We start from the raw sequence: 23,417 nt of genomic DNA, 5'->3' as shown, positions 1-23,417 counted from the left end.
AATCTCAAAAGTTGGAGTTGATGCAGCCTTGAGAGTGCGTTCTGAAACAGTATCATCTTTAAAAGAGAACTTTGTGTTATCTTCCCTCTTGAGACCACCATATTAAATTGAAATCTCTTTGATTGAAACATATCTATTTGACACAAAAGATAAATAATTAATGAAAAAAATTTGAGTTGATCTTTAAAAAAAATACCAAATCAAAAAAAATGAAGATTGATTTTATAAAAAAGGGTCTATAGATAAGATAACATACTTGATAAGTGTTTCTGGACGAGTAACCACAATGACATAATAGATGTAATGTAACTTGTCAACTGATTTAAAATCACAAATATGGCACTCCCAAACTTGTAAAATAGCATTGAATAAGAAGTGCAATAATAACTTTTCATTCTCTGCAAGACTATTTCTTCTTCTTCTTTTGCTTTTGATTCTCTTTCAGTCACTAAAACAATCACAAAGATTTAAACATGAAATAGATAATTTGATTGAAGAAGGAAAGAAAGAGGAATAGAATCCTCAATGGTTGGGTGTAGGAAAGTTTTGGAACTTGAAATTAGGGGTGCGCAAAATAATTATGTATTGGAAATTCTAATTTGGACTAACCTTTGAAGAGTCAGCAGCCAACTTCCAACTGCCGCCCCTTCTTCTTCCGCCTTGGCCGATCCGTTTTCCCTTCCGCAAGAAGACCTGCAATTGTAGAATCAGCTGAACTCAGAACCAAACCCTAATCTAAATTAGTGAATTCAGATTATATTAAAAAAGATGGTAATATACATTAATTATAAGTTCTGGCCAATTTCAATTACGGATCCAATAAAGCTATAAACCAATATAAAAAAGAAGAAAAAAATGGCTCCATGTTCAACCAACTGCTATAGTCAAGATAAAGGCATCCCTGCTGGCTTGCTCTTATATTAGTCAGCAGTCTATCACTTGAGTTATACTAATGCAATAATTATTTTGAAGTGGAAAAGGCTAAATCTTTTTTTACTCCTTTTGTAATTGAAGAAATAAAAATAAAAATATGGACTAACCTTTGAATCACCGGCCAACTTCTAACTATTGTCCCTTCTTCTTCTGCCTTGATTGCATGTTTTTTCCCTTTGCAAGAAGACTTGCAATTGAAGCAGCAACTAAACTTGGAACTAAACGCTAACTAAATTGGTGAATTCACATTATATTAAAAAAGCATATAATAATATACGTTATAAGTTTGATCAATTTCAGTTACTGATCTAATAAAGCTATAAACCAATATGAAGAAGAAAAAAAGGACTCCAGTGAACAACTAATTGATATGGTCAAGAAAAACTATATTGTTAATAATCAAAGCAGAATATGAAGATAAAATATTTGTAAGTCAATATATCTTCTTAAGATAGTAATTATAAATAAGAAAACAAGAGAGTGGTATAATCGGGAGCTTATATCAAACACATGGTGAGTAACTTTGAAATATTAACAAAATAATAAGTAGCAAACACTACAATATACAAACTCAAATAAAAAACTTTCCTTTCTCCTAACATAATCTCATTAATATATTTTTTTTCATTTGATGTATCTTTTTTTTTTCTAGAATTTTAGTCCTCTTTTTCAATAGTAAAAATTTAAAAAAATATATAAAACAAAAGAAAGAAAGAAAGAAAGAAAGAAAGAAGAGAGAAATCATTTGTGTGCTTTATTTTTGAAGCATGATGTGCAATGTTTCTTTTGCAAATTGAGACACTTTTATTTAAATTGTATGTTGTTATAAAACCTTCAGATGATTAAAAAGCATGACATACTACACTTTTTAATAAGCAAACCAAATGTTGGTGAAAAGAAGAAAATTTCTTCAGAGAAAAAAGAAATCTTATGAGGTTTTAATTTAAAAAAAATTAAAAAATTAAAAGAGATAAGAATAAGTCACAAGTTACCTAAGTACATCATAACTACTCTCCTTGACTCATGTATAAATTGACTCTCTTTATTCTATTTGACTAAAATTTTTTCATATTTTATCAATCAATTAATCAATCACTTCATAAAAAAAAGTACTAATCGCAAAAGTTATAAACACTTCTAATATCAACAAATGACAACCAATAATCTAAATCAAGATTTAGGGATTTAAATAGGAATTAGAAGCATATACACAATTTTAAAATTCTTTGCATTCTAAGCCACTTCAATTTTACTTTAACAGTGTCTTCTTGCTTGCACTTTATTACCACCAACTAACGAAGTTGTAACTATTTCATCCAAAATAAAGAAACTTAAACAACTAATAATATAATTTGAATACGCTCGTTCTAAACCAAAAAAAAAGGAACATATAATAAGTTTCGTAGTAATGATAAAACCACTATTAGAACATGGGAAAATCAAGTTTTCATTTTATCATTAAAAAATCAAGTATTCATTCATATTTAACTTTTGTCCACTTTCCCGCAAATTTGACTATTGAATCAAAAAAGATTTTATATTTCTTTGCATAACCAACTAACACACAAGTTTTAATGTTTTCTTTTATCTTCCTATGATTGCATGTTTCTTACCAAAACAAACCTTAAAAAAACTTGAAAACACACATATAACTAATCCATGAACACATAGTTATGAGAAAATAAAAGAGATGAAAACTAAAATTCACATTTTATATTTCAAAGAGAGTAGATAGAAATGATCATAACGTGTAAAATAGCTCAAAAAAATCAATTGTGCATTTTAAGCCAAACTATCCCAAGAATCTGCAGCTCCAGAGGACATATATCATGCATAAAAAACACAATTAAATATTTGATCTTAATCGTTCATACTGAAGCTATGTTTTCTTTTTTCTTCTTTCAATAATATCGTCCTTGTAAAAATTGATGAATTCTTAACATAATGATGATGTATTATGTATATACTTCTACGTTGATAAGACCATAAACAATTGCATTTTATCACAAATCAACATTAATATGCCAATTTGGGAACTAAGAATTTAGACATGCAGCTCTACCACTGAGATATAAGAGATACTAAATATGTGACAAGAACAAGAATTTGACAACAATATTTTTTTATCAGAAATAAAAACTACACAATAATAGTAGGAAAAGGCATACCATCCATTCTCTACATTCAAAATCAAACTCTACAAACTCGATAACTTTTAAAAGGGATTACAAACGATGTTTATTTTTGTATTTTTTCTTTTTCTCTGAAAGAGAAATGTCCCCTATCAAGGACAATTTCCTCACTGTTAAGTTTATTCGTCCATCCGAATGATGCACCTGATGGACTCTCCTTTCAGCATCAAATCAAAAGGCTTGTTAATCTCTGGGAACGAAACGGTGTGAGTGATAAATTTCTCAAGTTCCAACTCCTGAATTATAACCAATGAAGATATCCATTAGCAACATGAATAAAAACTTATCAACTTGTTCAGACTATAATGAAGAGTTTAGTATAAAAAGCTTACCCCTTTCATGTACTTCTCCACAACATTAGGAAGATCGGTTCGGGATTTGTAGTTACCATAGAAGGTACCCTTGAGAGTTCTCTCATTCAAGAAGTTCATAGGATGAGTTTTGAAAACATCATATTTGCTTGGCACACCAACAAGAATAGCAACACCCCAACCCTGAAAAGGGAATAGAATATTTAAGTTTCAGTATTAGTAAATAACTTATCATAACAACATTATAGCAACAAATTAAAAAAAGAACAAGTTCTGATTCAATTATATCATGGACATATTCAAATGTTGAGATCATAGCTTGGATGCTGCTAGTACATTCAACAGAACGATCCACGCCTCTATTGGTCATTTCAGCAATTACCTGTTGAGCAACATTAAAATCTTAGTCTTTCTTCCATGAAACAAACTTTTCAAAAAATATACAAGACATCACAAAATTGAAAGTTAAGCAAAATAAAAAGCAATGTCAAGAAATCCAACACTGTCCCCACCAAAGAAGGGCTTCTTTTTGCTGCACTTCCCAAAAGCTTCTTCCACCCTCTCAATCACTTCTTCCATCACCTTATAATATTGCTCCCTCTCTTCTTCTGTTTTAATAGTTATAATGCTCTTCATAGAAGGAAACCACTACCCCTATTTGCACAGAAAGGAAAAAATTGTTAAGAGAAAGCTAACTAATTAGAGTAACTACTATAACCTACCAACTAATCTTAAGTTATTAACTGACAACATGTAACAAACTTCCATCTGAACTCCATGGAAGTTTATTTTATTGAAATAATAGTATAATCAATATAATTAATAGTAATAATCTAATCATAGTGAGCTAGTTATAAAGTTGTTAATAAAGAATGGAGTTACCGATGGTCTTTAAACAATTCAAAGTCTCTGAAAACTCACCAACATAAATGTAAGACCCATAATTTTTGAAAAACGGCTATTATTAGCTAATTTCAAATTCAGTATTTCTGTAGCTTTAATTTCAGAAATTTCTTTATTAAAGAAAATCAGAGCAAGTTTTGATTTATTAAATTTGAGATAAGTTATGATTATTATCCAATTTTACAATTATTGGATTATTTTCTATATTTAAATCATATAGTTGGTAGTTGCGAAATAAAAAGGATTTTTATATGATTTTGGACTAAATAATTAATATTTAAGAATATTGATATTACTATTTTGGAAAATGAAAAAATTAAGTATATTATTTCTAATTATTTGGTTGAGACACTTTATTGAAAATAATTTGTAAAAATTGATGAGCAAATAGTATTTTTCCATATACTATTAGTGTTGGATTTACATTGGGTTTCAATTACTATATTATTCCCAATTTTATGTGAAATTGCTAAAATGCCCCTAGCCCTAATTTTCTCTAAAACCCTAACCCATTACCCGGTCACCCTAAACCCAGCAGCAGCTGCCATCAAATGAAACGGAAAGAAAGAAAAGGGTTAGGAGGAAGCCGGGAAGGAGAGCGAAGAGGGGAGGTATGGGGCCGACGAGGAGCCATTGCCGCCGTGTTGCACCGGAAGGGATGAAAGAGCGAGGAACAGATCCGAGAGGGGAGGAGGGCGACGCAGCCGCCGAGCCGTCACCATGCCGATCGTCTTCCTCGCCTCCATTGCCGTCCTCTTCCTAGAATCCTGAGTCGCGCCTCTGTCACCGAGCCAGAGGAGCTCATCCTTGTTGAGTCACCGCCACCACTATTGGGGTTTGTCACTGCCATCTTGCCTCTGCCGGCGAGCACGAAGAGAGGGGGAGATGGGAGTTCGCACAGCAGCGAGAGGGAGAGCGCGACAGGGGAGACCATCGCCGCCTGGGGAACCATCGCCGAATCCATTCTTTCCGCCGCCACTGGGACCACAAACAGAGGAGAGTTGCCCCTGTCGGAACCATGCCATCACTGCCAGCTTCCACCTCCATCGTGGTTGAAGATGGATGAGAGTGGAAGAAACTGCCTTTCTCTATCTCTACCGTTGCTGCTTGCGTCTTGAATTGTTGCACCAGCCACCGCCGCAGGTGACGCTGTTGGAAAGGGGAGCTGTGCGTCTATGCTTATGGCTGCCGGAGAAGTGGTTGTGGCTGCCAGAACCACACTGGAGCTTCTGGCCGTTTCTGCCACTTGAGACCCCCGTTGTCGTCGCCGAAAAATGCCTCTGCCGCCGTCGAGATCCAATGCCGGTAAGGGTTTCAAACTTGGTCTTCATTTCTTGTGAGATTATGGGAATCTTATTGTCACGGCATGTTGGTTTCAATCATCGTTGCCGGAGTCGGGTCACCACAGCCGCTGGAAGTGGCTGCCGGGGCCACCGCCCAACCGGTTCAGAGGGCGTTGCGGTTTGGTTCAGCCGTTCTTTCTTAGTTTCAGTAAGTATTCCTATTTCGATAGCTCTGCGTTAGTGTTCTGTTCCGTGTAATAAAGTAATTGTAATCTTGATGGTTGTAGGGGTTAGAATCCGAGTTTACTTGTGGCGTTGAGGTTGTTTCTACTATTGAGAAAGACACGCGGAACCGAGATTTTGATTGTCGATTTCGGGTTGAGGCAGAAAGGATACTGTGACGCACTTGGGTTATGGATTTGCGTTTTGAGGTAGGGGCGCTTTTCGAAAACTATATTTTATATGTTGGAATTATTACATATGGATGCTGATGTGAGATAATGTATTTGGTGATTGTATAAGCCTTATGTGATGTTGATTATCCTGGATGAATGTAATTGTATGATTGAATGGATTATTATTTGGTTTTGATGAACGGATTGTTGTGTGGTTTTGTGAAACAGAATGCTTTTCAAGTTGATTCTTTAAAGATTTGAAATATGAGTTTAATCTGTTGAGGGATTGGTTTGAATTAAGTCAATTATTTTGATGATGTGAAAGATAGAATACTCTTGAAATTCAGCCTGGGTTGCTTTAATTAATTTGGTTTTGTTAAATGATTTATTGCTGAATCGATTCTTTTAAACTTTGGAAATGAGTTAAATTGGTTGATATTGAGTTGATTTTGAAATGGTTTCCTTAAGATATGCCACTGAGGCGACTGTTGGATTTAGCTTGCTTTTGAATTGATTTCAGGTTTTGAGCCGTTGAAAAGGAATGAGAAACGGTTTAGTTGGGACCCGAATCGGGTGGCAAACGTCCAAGTTTTAGGGGAGATGCTGCCGAAATTTCTATAAAATCGGAGTCCTTATTAAAATGTTGTATGGAAAAATGATGAATTAAAGACTTCTACTATTATATTTGAATTATCAAGAAAAGGACTATTCATGCCTTTGAGATGAGTTATTAAAGAGGAAATTGTGATTTGGTCTTGCTTTTTAAGAAAGGCATTATATCTCTTTCAGGAGAAAGTTATTTAGATGAAACTTATGTTTTAAAGCTGTTTTAAATGTGATAAGGGCATTGCCTTTGAATTTGACTTGAGGGTTTCAATGACTTTGAAAGAACCTAAATGTCTATTTACAAGTTTCATTTTAAAATGTTTTGAGAAAGGTTTTAAGTATTCTTTGAATTCTGAATTCTTGCAAGACTAAAGTAATTTTGAACCGTTGAAACGTTCCAGAATTTATCATGGGGGTTAAAGCTGGTTTTGCCTAAGTAAAGGAAACGGCTTTGAAAGAAGTAAATGATTACGTGACTCGGTTTGGCTTAGATCCTATTTTATTACTTAAATCGGAAAGCCAAGGTTTTAATGATTTTAAATGAATTTGGCGAAATGAGTTATGCTATTCTCCCCTAAAGACTTGGGACTCTGTCGAGAAACTTTGTTATAAAATCCCATTGTTAGATGGATGATTTTGAATATTTCAAAATGAATCTTTAACTTTCCATGGTTATGAAAGTTTTGAAAAGAGGATGCCGAGAGTGACATTGTTTTAAAAGGGACATTTACTTTGAGTAAATTTGGCTTATGAGCCTGAGATGATTTGAGAAACGAGATTTCTAAAGCCAAGGCTGAAAAGAGTTGAAACTTGATTTCAAAGTGAAACGATTTGAGAAAAAGTGATTTTGTGGCTTAAAATGCCAGTTTTATGAATTTAATGATGTTGGATGGTGGAAGTGCTGTTTTGCTATGGGCCGGAATGGCTGTGTATGCTATGAATATTGGCTGGTTCTGGATTGAATCATGAGCCGGAATGGCTGTGTATGCTATGAATATTGGTTGGTTCTGGACTGAACCGTGAGCCGGATGGCTGAGATGGATGGTGATCCATGGTTGAATATAAATGCATGTATGTAATTGAATGAATTGTGAATTTAAGCCGAATGGCTGAGATGAATGTCGTAAGCGAGTATGCTTGTGTTTTCTCTCTGGTTGTAAGGGTGACAGGGCACCGATACCCAATAATGGCGACAGGGCGCAGATACCCTCTAATGATATTAATGCGCAATGGAGAGACTGTGCCCGGGTTAGCTACCGGACACGTCGGATTGGCTTGGTAACCGACAGATGATATCATCAGCCACTAGGGACAGGCATGCATCATATGCATCTATGTGACATTGTTTGGGTGTGCATAATGTACGTGGTTTGCCTTTGTGATTAATTGTTAATTGTTCTACTTGCTGTAACTGTTTGTTTGTGCTTGAACTTCCTATCTGTGTTTGCATCTGGGTCTCTGTTGGATTGTAGTGATTGGTTGATGGTTGGTTTGTTTGCGCCTAGGGCCGTGGTTAGAATGAGGTGGACCGATGATTGGTTCCGGTTTTGTGTTTTTGGTTTGGAAAAGTATGGAATGCTAATTTGGTTCAGCATAGATAAACCATTTTGAAAGGCTTTTGAATATTGTTTTAAATAAACAGTTTTCTCTTTCAGAAAAGATTTCAGATTTCTCTTTTATTGTAAACCGTTGTTTTTGAAAAGAGGCATAAGTCAGTTATTAATCACTGGCGCGGTTATCTTCACGTATCCTATTATAGTAATTCCCAAAAACCCTCTACTGAGAACCCTTTCGAGGATGATGTTCTCACCCCCTTACATTTTTTCCCTTTCAGGATATGGGCGCAGAAGTCACGAAGAGTTTATTTATTTGTTACTGAGATGCTCTGTATTGCTTTAGATTATTATTTTTGTACCCTCGCCTTTATCCTGATATATTCTGTAAGAGGGTTAGGAATTGTATTGGGTAATGCTTGTAATATTATTTATATATATGTATGTATATATGGATGTACTCTTTATGATTTTCTGTATGTTGTATGGTATGTATGGATGTATGTTGTATAGCAAAAGTATTTTTGGGAGCGGTATTGCGGTTTAAAATTTTAAACAGGCTCATATTTTAGTATTAAATATTATAAGTGTCATCGTAATGTCCGAGCTATCAGAGTTGCGCAGCCGGAAGTGTGAGCTTTGGTAGTTAGGGTGTTACAATAAACTTTTAAGATCTTTTACTCAATAATTAGAAATAATCCAACTTTAATGAAACAATGAGAAAAAAATAGCGAAAATAGCAAAAACTCATATCAGAAAAAAACAAAAAGGAATCACATTTTCATCTATATAAGTGGCTTAAAAGCGAGCAGTTGCTTTGTCATAAGGATCAGAAGGAAGGATTGAAGGGGCATTATTATTAGACCAACTCTGATCAATGTATTCGACTATGATGAGAGACTTAGAGATGGGTTTGCCATGGCAGATTAGAACAGGGACCCTCGCATTCACAGGATTATACCTCTCTTCAAAGTCTTAATGTTCAATGGACTTGATTCTAGCTACGCCTCAGCAGATATGCCAAAGTATTCAAAATTGAAAACACCTGTGCAGATATAGAAATATGAAGACAGAAAGCTATTCATCAAATAGAAAGAATATTATATTCGATTTACAAACTGTACTGATACCATTTTTGAAAGAAATAATACATTTTTTTGCCAAAAATGATTTCTCAAAGAAAAGGTATACTTACCGAGGGCCCATGCTTCTTCGGCCTTCGCCGACTCTTTTTCCCTTATGCAAGAAGACCTGAAGCTGAAGAACAGAAAAAATGTCAAATTAGCAATGTCATGGTTATTGGTTAGATTTAGAAGAGAATGGTACACAAATTGAACAATTCCAAGTTGGTCAACCAGATTTCAAGACAGTTTCATAGAGATGCCCAATCTCATCCCTACACAAACCAAAGTCTATAGTGATCTCCTACTATTTGCTAGAAGATCTTCATCAATTGTTATTGAATTCTGCAGAGAACAAATCAAAACAAAATGGACTTCAACCCATGCATAATTTGCATGTATTCAAAGAGTTGAACCAATTATCAAACCCAAAAAAAAATGTATTCATATAATTAAAATTTTCAAACTGTATATTAAGTAAATAAATATTGATTAGAAGCAAAAACAACATAGTGTTGATATAGCTTCTAAATGTTAAGTGTAACAATCCTATTAATTTAAAATTCCACTCATCATGTTATATGTAATATCCACAATATTCAACGACCGTTTAATAGATATTAGTGAAATTTCAAATAAAAAAAAATTTTGACACTACAGTCAAAAATCTAATTTATCATTTCTCAAGCAACAGAAAAATGAGACATCAGTAACAAACTGTAACTTGTAAACCTCATCTCCCTTTTTGACATAATCACCCTTTTTCCTTGTAAAAGTAATGCTGCCAACCATAGTAGCTCCTATTGCAACAAATACCACATGAATCCAAATCATATATTACTCCTAGATATAGGTTAAAAAAATACTAAATATCAGGCGCGCAGCTATGGGATAACTTTGTTGTGAACACAAAAATGTGTAGTTTCAATTCTAGGATGATGGCTATTTATAAATTATTCAAGGTAAGAAATGTAAGCTTTTACATTTTTCGCAACCCAGCCAATGGTGAAATAACAAATTGGAATTGTTATCCACAAAGTAATATTCTCCAATAAATTCACGTGGCAGAATTTTGAGCAGGACCTAGTTATGAACTCGGGCATTTGTAAATTAAAATTGATAGGGATGACAAACCTTTCCAAAATCCACAGTAGAAATTATTGAAACAACTTGCTTATTCTCTATGAATACAATACAGTACTTGCTATTTACAGCAATTGGATTGACCTTAAAAAAATACTAATGACAATCAACACCAAGAAAAGTAGAAAACATAAATGTTAAATGATTCTCCTTAGGTCATTATCTCATACCGTATATAAGCATCCAGGGATGTCAACAAATTGCTCAATAGTTCCTGATACTGGAACATGGAAACGGTGATAATCCTGCAATAAAGAAGCATTCAAATAAAAATTTGCAATCAAATTACTTGTAAAATGAAAGTGAATTTGAAAGAAATAAGACACAAAGAAAGCAACAAATACCTGTGGTGCCAAATGGAATATTACTAAAGTTCCATTAACAAAAGCATTATAACACATTTTTTTTTCCAAAAGACCTTGAACTGAAAACTTTTGACCCTAAAAAGAACAATCAACAACCATAAATATACATAATTTAAGTTGAAAGAATTAAACGACAGAATATATTCCAATTTTCAAGGAACATAAAATCTTCAAAATTAAGGAAGAAGTTGAAATATAGAATGTGATCAAGAAATGGTAGTAGATATACTAATAGTTACCTGAAACTAGTATTCATCATGCATCACTTGATATTGTGTAAAAACCAAATGGTTTCATATGTTACACTTCTTACATCTCTTGCTTGATGTTAAGCAAATGTGGAAGAATATAAACCAAATGGCCGACTCTTCTTCTGAATTGTTCAATTTGTGTACCGCTTATCCTCAAAAGAACAAAAAAAATGTCAAAAAGGGGGATCAAAATTTGAAGACAAATTAAGATAGGTTCACAAGGGAATCGAAATATGATCATTGATAGTTTGGAAATTAAGATTAAAACCTGAATTATATTGTTATATATTTGAGAAAGAGTAAGTGGCTAAGCTGCCAAAAATAAAGAAAATTTAATTAAATGAAAAACTAATAGAATAATGAATATATGAATATATTCACCCGTATATGAATATCAAATGCTTTTCAGTTTTTCATGTTCTTGTATTTTGAGTTCAAAATTTAGGAGAATTGTTCTAAATTTTGACCGACCTACTCTAGCAAAATTTTTTTAGTTTACGAAAAGTTTTTAAATTTCCTAGGACTTGATTAACCTTTTTCAAATTTTCTAGTACCATCAAAAGCTATTTTTTAAAAATCTTTAATAGATGAAATATCATTAACTAAAAGAGACTAATCCATACATAAATCTCATAGCCTCAAAAGTTTCATTTAATGAATATGCCATACACAAGAAGATATAATACACACTTAACATTACAGCATCTGAAGTACCTTTTTCAGCTTGAATAGCTTGTTCCATAGACTGCAATCCCATTCTATAGTTGAGGGAGTTACCATAACCCTTAAGAATATAAGCCTCCAAGTCATCTGTCCACTCCAGCAGCATAATCTATTTACACAAGAATGAGCATTTTAAAAAATTCATGGATGCAAACAGCAAGGAAAAAAGTGCAATGACATGTTAACATGGTTGTTGCAGAAACAGGAATAATAAGCTAATTTTTTCATACCCATTCAACAATAGCAACTTTTTAAGCATTCAAACTTCAGTTTAACAGCAAACCACCTTTATGGAATCTGCAGTTTCATTTCAAGATTAAAAAAAGCGGAAAAACCATATCAATATATCAAAGTTTCATTTTATTATCTTCAGTTTTGATTTTTCTTTTGGTGTATTATTGTTTGTATGATTTTTATTACTTAGTTCTAATCTATCTTAATTTACATACAAATAAAGAAAAAGTAGATCATTAGGTCACAAAATAGACTTACAGCATCACTACAAACGTACCTCAGTAGGGCGAAAAAGGCTACATGCTTAATTGGTAATAAGAGAATCAAACTCTATAGCATCACTAAGATTTTCCTTTTCTTCTGACTAAAACATCAAAGACTATATATAAACTCAGAAAGAAAAACATGGTGAAAACCAACAGCAGAAGAGAATGAAAAAATGTTACCTGTTTACACAAAAACCAAAGAGATGATATATTCTGTCTTGTAAAATTCAGTCCATAGCGCCCAATTAACTATACCCAACAGTCTAAAATTTAGATCAAACGTTATCGTCGTAATTTTCAGATCTCAAACCTGGAAAATTTCAAATGACCAAAAATTTATGATAATCATAAGCTCGAGACCCCCAAGAAATGACTTCAACTCATTGTTTTCCATTATCATGTTCAGCACGACCGCTTATGTTCAAAATAATCAAAAAATGTAAAAAAGGTAAAAAAATCAAAATAGGAGAAGGACAACCAAGATCCAAATCACAGTAAAAAGTATAGCACCTCACCGGGCGAAACTCCTCGAAACTGTCACCATTCATCAGTCCGAACCCGTCACCGAGGCCGATTGGGTGGAAACCTACAGTCCTATTGGGAGAGCGATGTGGCGGCCTTTGGAAGCCCCGGCCGCCAGAGCGGAAGTGCATGGGACTCGGACAAGGGTTGTGGTACGTCATCGGAGAATCAAAGAAGCGAGAGTGAGGCCTCGAAGAATGATGGTGGCCATGAGAATCATCATTGTTGTTGTTGTTGTTTCTGTAGCAGTATCCTCTGTACCTATCCAGCTTGGCCAATACTAAATTGGAATGAAGAAGATCACTCTTGGGGTTGAAGGGTAAGAAGGAAAGGGGAAGAGAGAAAGGAGGAGAGTGGGCAGCAAGTAACTCGCCCACTCCCTTTGAAAAGGATGCCAGGTTGCGTGAGAGAGAAGGTGAAAGGGATGGCTGACGACTACTGTCAGAGGAGTACATGCATCCCTGAATGTGAGAAGCCAGGTGGAGGAGGTGCCACCGTGGAGGAGAGCATCCACCTGGGACTGGAACCGGCGTGGGATGTGGGGAGCTCTCTAGCTCGGAGATATTTATTCAAAAAAAAAAACTAACCTAAAACCATTCTCTTCAACCCTTATTTCTTCTTCTCCTTCTTCTTCGATTCTCTTCCATCCCTTTCTCAAAATTTTTTTGTCACTTGTCGAACAAAACGTTAAGAGAGAAGGGAGATTCACTAAGTCAACCAAGTAAGTATTTTTATTTTTATTTTTTTTTTTGTTGTTATTAGTAGTTAGTTATTGTGATTTTTTTTTACTTTGTTTAAGCTGAAAGTAGTTAAAAAAATATGATTATACCTAGTTAAATAATGTGATTTGTTCTTGTAGATGTAGCAATAGTAATAGTATTAGTGTTAGTTAATTGTTGTTGGTAACTATTATTAATTAGTTGTTATTACATATTTTTAGTAAGTTTTGTTTTGTTTGAAATATTTTTTTCAAAAGCAAAATTATTTATTTAATAGTTGTTAGTATATAATTTTTAGTGATTTAGCTTTTAGTTTGAAAATTTATTAACATATGTTAGCTTTGATTATTATTAATGATTAATATTTATTTTTAAATTTTATTATCTTACATAAAATGTTAGAAGCTTCAATTATTATAATTTATATTTTTAGTTATTTTTTGTTTTGTTTAAAATATTTAATAATAAAACTGAATATTGTTAAATGTTAGTACATATTTTTAGAGTTTTGTCTTGTATTTTAATTATTTATTGAAAAAAATAGAATTATGATTATTAGTTTTTAGCATATATTTTTACTAATTTTAGTTTTATTTGAAATATTTATTAAAAATAAAAACATTGTTATTATTACTATTAATGCTTAGGACGTACTTTTAGTAAATTATATTTTATTTTAAATATTTAGTTACAAAATGACAATATTATTAATTATTAACCTATGTTATTAACTCAGTTTTGTTAGTTTTTCCTTAAATATTTGTTACAAAATAGTATTATTATTAATTTTTATATTAGCAACAATTAGTGTTCATTTTTAGTAATTTTAGTTTTATTTTGCATATTCATTAGGAGAAATAGAATTATTATTATTAATTTTTAGTGTATGTTTTTAAATATTGATTATAAATGATTAATCACTAGCAAATAGAATAGAGTTATTATTAATTGTTTGTATATTTTTTTATTGTGGAATTAAGAAAAGACGAAGATAGAAAAATATGACATCACACATGCTGCGATCTAGACTGTTATTAGAATATCTTCGACATTCTTTATATGTAAGTAACTTTTGTGTTTATAATAGTAGTTAATAATTAACGATTAATTTAGTCATTATTAATTATAGTTCTTATTGAATTGAGTAGTTAGTAATTAATATGAATATTAATTTATATTATTAGTCATAGTAGTTTATAGTTATTGACTGCTAATTATGATTTTTATTTTCAAAGTTTAAAAAACCTGCATAACAGACACTTAAATCAAGTATACTTATAAAATGTCACGAACTCACGATGGAAGAACAACTAAGAGAGAACCGATTTTATCATATATCTTAGATTGGGAAGATTATGACTCACAATTCGAGTATAAACATATTGGTTGAAAGGTGGCGTCTTGAGACGTACACTTTTCATCTTCCACATGCCGAATGCATGATTATTTTGGAGAATATCGCCATGATCTTTGGACTTTGAACACATGATCACCCGACGACTGGATCTACTGATCACAACACAAGCGGGTTAGAAATAGAGTGGATAAACCAATTTGTAGTGCTCTTGGATCTCACGACCATAGAGGAAGTGAAATAAGCTATCATGGTTTTGCAACCTAAAACAACACCAACATTTGATGGACCAACTAAGTAAGGAAATATATGTGAAATGTCATATAATGTTGCTATTTGCTATGACATTATTCAATGACAAGTCTGGAATTACTATACACTGGAAGTATTTGCCGTTGTTTCACTAGTTTTCATAAATTAATAGGTTTAGTTGGGGTTCTGCATACCTTGTACACATATATTAATCATTATATCGAGCATCAAGGTATGATATAGATGGTCCTCTAGCGTTGCTTCTTGTGTGGGAATGGATAGGAATGTTGTCATTAGGGCATTAGCTGATGGATACTAGCTTTTCACTCATTCATAGGTAAAATTTAAATAAGATGTGAATTTGATTATTATTTCTGTTGTTGGTACTTTCTAATATAAACATTATATGTCAAGTAGAATGATTTATCAACCCACCATAGATCAATATAGAAATTTGACAACTGTTGACATTAGGAGAATATTGGATGATCTTTCTCTGGACGGGATATATGTTTTGTCATCTGTACTTTTACTTATATTGACTTAAATTGATGATTGCATATTTATACCTTTGAGCTTTCATATGTTATTTAAGTTTGTGTGGGATGCATACAATCCTAACTGGATTGCACCTCATATTATTCCACTTGAGCTGAACGAGGGTTTCAGATCTCTGGAGTGCAATAATGCCTCTAATATGTTTTGAGGTTGTGGAGTGACATCCGACTGATAGGGTAAGAAAGAAGTTTGGATTTTATCAAGAGCTCCCATGAGAAGTTATGAACCTTGGAGCGTCCCATAACATAGTGCTGACTAGTCTAAAAAACAAAAATTAGACAGTTGAACATGAGAAATGAATCTTAAAATGGACAAACAGTTCTATGTGCACCTTAACTGGTCAACATGTTGAGAACTATCAACCTTCCAACTAGTACAAATATTAGTATATTTGTAAATTGGTGATCCCATGTGACTTTTCAAGCAAGAGCAACAACCCCAATAACAAGATCAAACCACCATGACAACAACTTGAGCAACAACCAGAGTAACAACTACAGGAACAACAACCACTATATCCATACCCATACTCACTATCACAGCAACAACCATACCCACCTCCATATTATATCCACCACGATATCTACACCTATCATATACATATGAATATTCATAACCAGTTATACCATCATATTCAATAATCCTTACAACCTTTCACACAACTTATATGCCATTGTACTCATAACCATACCTACCACCGTACACATAAACAAATTCACAATCATCCTAACAACCTTCCAAACAGTCATATGTGATGCCTTGAACCTATTCAAAAAGTTAGATGCTATGTGTCTGATGTAAAATATGTGAATAATTCTTGGATATTGCCATGTTCCATTACTACGACCTATAGTTGAGATAATGAACTTGTGTCAATCAAATATAAGACCAACACCATCTCGATTAACCACATGTGTTCGTAGATGGCTAATAAAAAGTGTCAAGTATCAGCAGTCTCACCTTTAACTATGACAAATGCAAAAGACATGATATTCCCATTGCTATATTGTGATATCGCAACTAAAAAATACCTTTTATATTTTTCATACAAGTGTGCCATCACCTATACCACTGACTTGCAACTTCTGAATACTTTAATACAAGGGTAGAAAATTCAAAACACTCGCATCAAAATTCAGAGATCCTCAACCAACTAATTTTCTCGATAAGCATATGAGTTTTATACTCAATAGTTGCTGATGGTAGGCCGAAAATATTTCTTGCATACTAGCTTTATCAACCATATGCATTATTTAAAATTTAACGAAACCACCAAATATTATTACAAGTTGCCTCGACAAAATATTTGTCACTCTCTTCAACACTTGATGATCTACACTTTGAGAAAATATAATTTTAGGTCGCTCATATGTTATTGAAAGAAGAATAACAATAACATATGGATTCTCATATAAAAAGCTCACGCCCTCATATGTATGAGGCAAAATCTGACAATTGTAGTATATTTTTAAACTAACATAACCTTCTCTTTTATACACTTATTACATTCACTCACAAATTTTTTTACTCTCTTAATATGCATAACAATTTGAAGAACTAAAAATCTCTCTCAAAATCTCAAAATGAAGAACAACTTGTTCACCTCTATTCTCCTTAATACGTTTTAGCTAACACCAAAGGCTCCTTTTATAGTTAGTTTTATATTTTTTCTATTTGTGGCTATACAAAATGTCATTGACGTTTTCACTTTTTTTCAATAGGTTAGTGACATTTTGACCAACTTTATTTTTAAACTCGTTTAACAAACAAAACAACATTTTCATTTTCTATTTTTTTCTAATTTAAAAATTTTTCAACAAAATAGCATTGCCGTTTTCACATTTTAAATTTTTTTTAAAAATTATTTTTTTCACAAAATAATGGTGTTGTATTCTTTTTAACCTATTAAAAAATTAACAAAAAAAATGGCAATGACATTTTTTATCTTTTGAAAAGTAAATGTTTTTCTAAAGTAGTGTTAAACTTACATGTAAGAAAATAATGATAAAAATCACACATTTCTCTATAATATCAAAAAATATTGAGCCAACACAAAGACTAATATAGCAAATTTAAAAATCGTAATTTTCAAATTAAATGAAATTATTAATTTACTCTTATTCTCACACTACTAAATTTCTAAATTCCTAATTTACCCTTCTTTCTCTCATCCATCTTTTGGAACAGAAAAGCACCACCATACCAGTATCATGGCTGCATAAGCTCGGATATCATCATTATCTCTTACTTTCTGCTTCAAATTACGGATTCAAATTTCATCTTACTTCTGACGATATTCACATAGCTCTGGTATCATCATAATCTCATTTCATTTTCCCTTTCCTTTCTATGTTTTTTTCTCTTTTTCACTTTCTTATTATTCCCAAACAACAATTTTGATTTTAACCTATGTATTCATACCAAAATTTTAATTCTTTGTCACCCTATCAATTTAGTTCCTCTCATAAATTTAACAAATTATTTTTTCACTCTACCTTGCTTAATAAAAATACCATTTTAGTCCCCATTTTTGTATATCCTAGATTTTAATTCAATTGGTTCATTCCTAAATTCTAATTATTGTTTAGTCGCTAAAGTTATAATCTTTCCTCCAAAATAAATGAGTTTGGGATGTTGACCGAAAGGCTTGGCTTGAAACTACAGGAAAAAATTGGCTCCGATGACCTAATTGAAGCGACTTATAGATTTTTGAGTTTAAAGAACTAATAATAATTAATTGATGATGACCAAATATTAATTATTAGAATAAAATCTCAATTATATGTGTGATTAGTTTGTTAACTATGTAGAATTAATAGAAAGCAAACATGCTTAATAACAAGTTTTAGGCCCACATACACTCATGGCTCAAGAAAATATTTGTTGATTACACTAATAATTTTTCATCAGAAACAAAAGCAATCATCAGGCCAAATCTAAAGAATTGAATAACAAGCAAAGTCCTTAAGTGGTTCAGGCCCAGAAGATTTAAAGATGAGTCAAGCCCATGCTCATATTATTTAACTCATTCATGGCCTATGGGAAGATTTACCATCAAGGGAAGGAAGATTCACTTTCATCTGAACCATAATATAAAGTAACTGAACTAGTTCTCTCTCTTCTCTTTGTCTCTTTCTTCTCTTTCACCCATGTGAAGCATTCCAAAAAGTAAAGCAAGAAAAGGAAACTCTATTTAGGGTTCAAATTAAAGATGAAAAGTGAGTTACCAAAATCAAATAAGAAGAAGAAAGTCAATTAGCTAGGGCACTAAGCAAAGATCAAATTTGAAGGCTACATTAGAGAAAGTTTTCTTTTTTGTGCTTCATTAAAGATTGTTGAATAAGTCTTCTCTCTGCATACACTGAAATGGTAAACTGAAGGTTATAGAGATCTGCTACAAATCAAGGGACAAGAAAGAAACTTGGAGCCAAAGCACAAATGAATGGCTTAGATCCTTGAAGAAATTTGAAAAAGGATGAAAGAGAAGATGGTAGGTATGTACGCATGTAAGGTTCAATCACCGCTACTACTCTATCTCTCTTTTGCGTCGCTGCTGCTGAATTGGAAAAAGAATAAGTCAAATTGCCGAAGCCAAGCTTTAAGCTTTGGAAGCTTTACTCCTCTATTAAAGGGATAAATGGCTAGAGGTTGATTCAAGGAGTGAGAGCATAAATTTTGGGTTTTCATAGCTTACAAGCTATACCTTATTCTTCTTCATGGTTTTCTATTGAAGTATTCTGCTTTCTCAGTTTTATTTTTCTTTGTTTTAATAGAAAAAGGCATTAACATGAGGAATTAAGAAAAAATCTTGAGAAAAAAGGCAAAGAAAATTAGATTTGGAGAAAAGGCAAATGTTTATTTCAGATATCCTTTGTACATTTTTCTGTTTTATTTTTATGATCCTAAGGAAATTTCTTTGCTAAGTTGGGTGAGCACTTAGTGGTTGAAAATCTAGAAAGTGAACCTAATCAAATCTAATTTGGGTAGAAGTTGGATTTGTCCCCAGATAGGATTGGGTTGAATCTTAGAAAAATTGGTGAATGTATTCTTTGTTAAAGATAGTAAAAATTCCATCATTATTGTGGTAAAGACTGGTGTAAAATTAGGATTTGTATAATAACACCAATGCCAATCACATTCTTTGTTTTTGCTCATCAATTGCGCCGTTTTTTCACCCTTCCCTTCTCCATGCCCGCAGTGTGTAAGAACCGCGACTAATTAACCGTTTAATTAAATGATTAATAATTGTCCAAAATAGGACCCAAAAATTTAGAATGAGAATTAGAAAATATAAATATGATATTTGGACTTAGTAGATTTTTCTGAGTCGGAAAATATAATTTTTCGTGAAAAACCGAGTAAAATCACGAACCGACAGATGAACCGGTCGAACTGATTCAAGTCTGTCTGGTATTGTGCGAGAAAAATTAAAAATAGTAGAAAACCTTAGAAAAATATTTAGAGTTGAAAACCGGGCATTAATTTTAAAGGTTTGGCCCAAAGTTAGGCCAAACGAGTTAAAACGCTAACGGGTTGGACCGAGCCCAAGTTGGACCCAAAGTCCAACATATATAACCCAATTAATGAACCACACTCAGCCACAAAACACAGAACATGCAGCTGAAAAGGGGAAGAAGGAGAGAAACCCCATTGTTACTATTCACATGTAACTTCCCAAACTCATAACTTGAGCTACGGAGCTCCGATCGCCGCACCGTTTGCAGCCACGCGATCACCACGGAGAGCTTTACAAAAATCACCCAAGAAACTGGTAAGAAAATAATGAAATCCCTCTCAGTTCTTCTTTTCAAAAATTTGAAATTTTAGGATTTTGTATTAAGTGAAATTTTGTGATTTTGGGTGTTTAGGTACACTCTAGCACTTGATTACTATTGGATTTTGCCCCAATCATCATTAGGTAAGATGAGCAATTCAAATCTCTTGTGGTTTTATAGATTTGATGAACCCTAGGTTGAATTGTTGTAAATTATGTGTATATAGATTGAGTTTGTGATTGTTGACATTTGATTGGAGCTTTGGAATGATTGTTGATGCTTGTTGGAGTTGGTTGGTGACTTGGTTGTGGTTGGAAGCTTGAATTGCGTTCAATTTGGGTTTTGGTACATATTGGGAATCGGCTAAGGTATGGTTTCGGTTTTTTCTATGTAATATATAATATTTATGGACACTTAAATTAGCGACTCATAGGATAGGTTTGGATTGAATTGATTGTTTGATTTTGATGATGCATGATGATGGTGTTAACTTGATAATGTGTGATGATGTTAATGTTTGTGATGGTTTTGATATCTAGAAGTGAGAATTATGATGATGCATGATAGATGAAGCTTGTGAGTGGTGAGAACTGGTGTAAGTGTGTAATATTGAATGTTGATATGCAAAATATGAAATTGTGGGGTGATAGAGGTGGAATTGATGGATATTGGATTTGGATGGTTGAAACATGATAGAAAGGTAAAGTATAATGTTTAGTAATGTTGTATGATGAGATGGAAGAGGCTTGATTTGGTTTTGGTTATGAATCTTTAGGAATGGAGAATTTGTAAATTTTTATAAAAAAATGAATTTTTGATGAACAGCAACGGATCATATCTGGAGCTACCGTTCTCTTCACCCCACGACTCTCCTTCCGTTACGACGTAGCCACCGCCGGGTTCCATTTGCGATACGCGATCAACTACTCCGATCCATGGCGACTCTTCCACTCGCGATACACGGCTTTCGTGGCTTCCTCCTCGCAATGCGCCACCGCGAGTCTCCCGCCGTCCACACAACACTGTCCAAGGCGTTGTCTCCGGCTATCCTGCGGCTCTTCTTCTCCTTCTCCTATTTGATTTTGAATGATTCTTTTAACTAGTTTTTTATGTTTCTTTTTCCTAAATTTCGGATGATTCTTTTTATTAGATTTGGATGATTCTTTTTATTAGTTTTGGATGAATTTTTTTCTTATGTTTTATATGTTTTTTTTCTTAGAATTTAGATGATTATTTATCTTATATTTTGGTATTTTTTTTTTGGAATTTTAAATTTTTTTTGAAAAGAGGAATTAGGATTTACGTAATAAATAGTAAAAATAATAAAAGGTGAATTAGAATAAGAAAATGTAATTAATAATCATTAATTTTATATAATTAAAAATTATTTAAATAATTACTAATCAATGACAATTAATTAGTAAAGTGTAGTTCAAAAATACTTGTTGACTTATTGTTGGTTGGACCTCTCTTAATTTTCTAACAGAATTATTTTCTGTTTTCGCAAAGAAAAATCGAGATATATATTTTCAAATTTATGAATTCCAAGCTGGCAAGTGGCAACATCCAACTTAACAAATTCAACTTTATTAAGAATAGCCTTCCAAGACAGAACATTATTAATAAAAGCTAAGGTAATTATTAACAGGATTCTAATATATTTCTTTACATTAAAGAACAGAGTACATAGACATTCTTCCCAGCACAAGGGAAATATATATTCCAAAGAATTTCATTCTCTACAATTGTAATTGAGAACAGCTCAAGAATAATAATCTAATTCACCATAATGAAACAATGATCACATATTCCCAACTTAATTTGAAACTTAACATTAGCAACATAATTTCAAAGTACAATGGTTAATGTTAAGTTCCATTACATGGTAATGGCTACCATGCCTGCAATCCCAATCATAATTACATGAAGTTACCAATTAGATAACATGTCGAAACATATTGCGCTCCATGTAACTAGGATGGAAACAACGGAATGGCAGCTAACTTTGCAAAGTGTTACCGCCACGTAACACGGCTAAAAAATACGTTAGCTGTTCACCGTTACCGTTAGAATCAGCTTGCTTTCTAAGCTCACGGTGCTGGGAAACAACATCATCGGACACCACTTTTAACCTACACAAAGGACACGTGGCGCAGTAGTCTTTGAGCCATGTGTCTAAGCAATCCCTGTGAAACGTGTGTTGGCATTTCAGACTCCTCAGCTTCTCCCCTTCCATGAACTCCGACAAGCATAGCGTGCACTCCACGTGCCGTGGCGGTTTCAGCTTCAATAACTTACTACTCTTCTTGCTGTAGCAAATTGTTGGGTTCTTCTCTTCGATGAATCTGAGGTACTTCTTTGTTGTGATTGGACCTGTATATGATGATGATTTTAGCTTCCTGATGAGGATGATTATTTCAGTCAGAAGGAATGCCAATAGGATTATGATTTTGTAACAAAGCTTGTGGAAGAGCTTAGAAAAAATTGCCATGGAAGATTGATGATGCTAATACTAGATTTCTATTTCTAATTGGAATATGGAATAATAATAGCCATACCTATCATCATCATGGTTTGGTTTCTTATTTGAAATGATGGGACATATATATATGTATGATGGGTGCCTGAATAATAATTACCTTTCAATGCGTTATAAACCCTATGATTACCTTCAACTTTTGAATACAAGTCAAAAATAGTGAGAAAAAGATGACGTGGTTGGTGGCTTTTACTATTTAAAAAAAAAACAGTTGAAACAATTAAACGTAAAGGATAAGACTAGAATCTCTCTCGAATAGTCCAATTTGAGTTCAATTCTTCTTTTGGTGACCATTTGAGTTGAATTATGCGGCTACGTAAAACCCACCTTACAATATAATTTATGTAAGTACAATAAATGTAACACTAATATTACAAGAAAATAATATTTAAAAATATTAGTTAAAAATATATTACTAA

The 23,417-nt window shown here is 32.9% G+C and overlaps 2 protein-coding genes and 1 pseudogene across 2 annotated transcripts; all 3 read right to left on the bottom strand.

Moving 5' to 3' along the window:
- Window positions 1–3,244: 3,244 nt before the first annotated feature.
- LOC107469234 (alcohol dehydrogenase 1-like) lies at window positions 3,245–5,085 on the bottom strand. The gene is made up of 4 exons (XM_016088609.3): window positions 4,990–5,085; window positions 3,705–3,818; window positions 3,458–3,619; window positions 3,245–3,361 (listed from the first exon to the last, which is right to left on the bottom strand). Exons 1-4 carry the CDS (start codon window positions 5,083–5,085, stop codon window positions 3,245–3,247), a joined length of 489 nt encoding a protein of 162 aa, XP_015944095.2.
- A 4,092-nt stretch (window positions 5,086–9,177) lies between these two features.
- On the bottom strand, window positions 9,178–10,874 carry LOC107469233 (phosphatidylserine decarboxylase proenzyme 2-like; annotated as a pseudogene).
- Window positions 10,875–22,210: 11,336 nt separating this feature from the next.
- LOC107469249 (RING-H2 finger protein ATL7) lies at window positions 22,211–23,063 on the bottom strand. The gene has a single exon (XM_052255484.1). The coding sequence runs from the start codon at window positions 22,948–22,950 to the stop codon at window positions 22,459–22,461; it is 492 nt and encodes a 163-aa protein (XP_052111444.1). The 5' UTR covers window positions 22,951–23,063; the 3' UTR covers window positions 22,211–22,458.
- Between the last annotated feature and the right edge of the window lie 354 nt (window positions 23,064–23,417).

The sequence above is a fragment of the Arachis duranensis genome, chromosome 10 (genome assembly GCF_000817695.3).
Source record: "Arachis duranensis cultivar V14167 chromosome 10, aradu.V14167.gnm2.J7QH, whole genome shotgun sequence".
In the NCBI taxonomy this organism is placed as follows: domain Eukaryota; kingdom Viridiplantae; phylum Streptophyta; class Magnoliopsida; order Fabales; family Fabaceae; genus Arachis; species Arachis duranensis.
Note: the sequence above shows the minus strand (reverse complement) of the source record. Positions and strands in the feature narration are given on the sequence as shown.

Excerpts from the sequence above, each read along its gene's own strand:
- LOC107469234 (XM_016088609.3), bottom strand. The coding sequence starts at position 5,085 with ATGGAGGCGAGGAAGACGATCGGCATGGTGACGGCTCGGCGGCTGCGT. Across the intron at positions 3,819-4,989 it reads TCGCTCTTTCATCCCTTCCG|GTAATTGCTGAAATGACCAA; the intron begins GTGCAACACGGC and ends GTTGCTCAACAG. Across the intron at positions 3,620-3,704 it reads ATATAATTGAATCAGAACTT|GGTTGGGGTGTTGCTATTCT; the intron begins GTTCTTTTTTTA and ends TTCCCTTTTCAG.
- LOC107469249 (XM_052255484.1), bottom strand. The coding sequence starts at position 22,950 with ATGGCAATTTTTTCTAAGCTCTTCCACAAGCTTTGTTACAAAATCATA.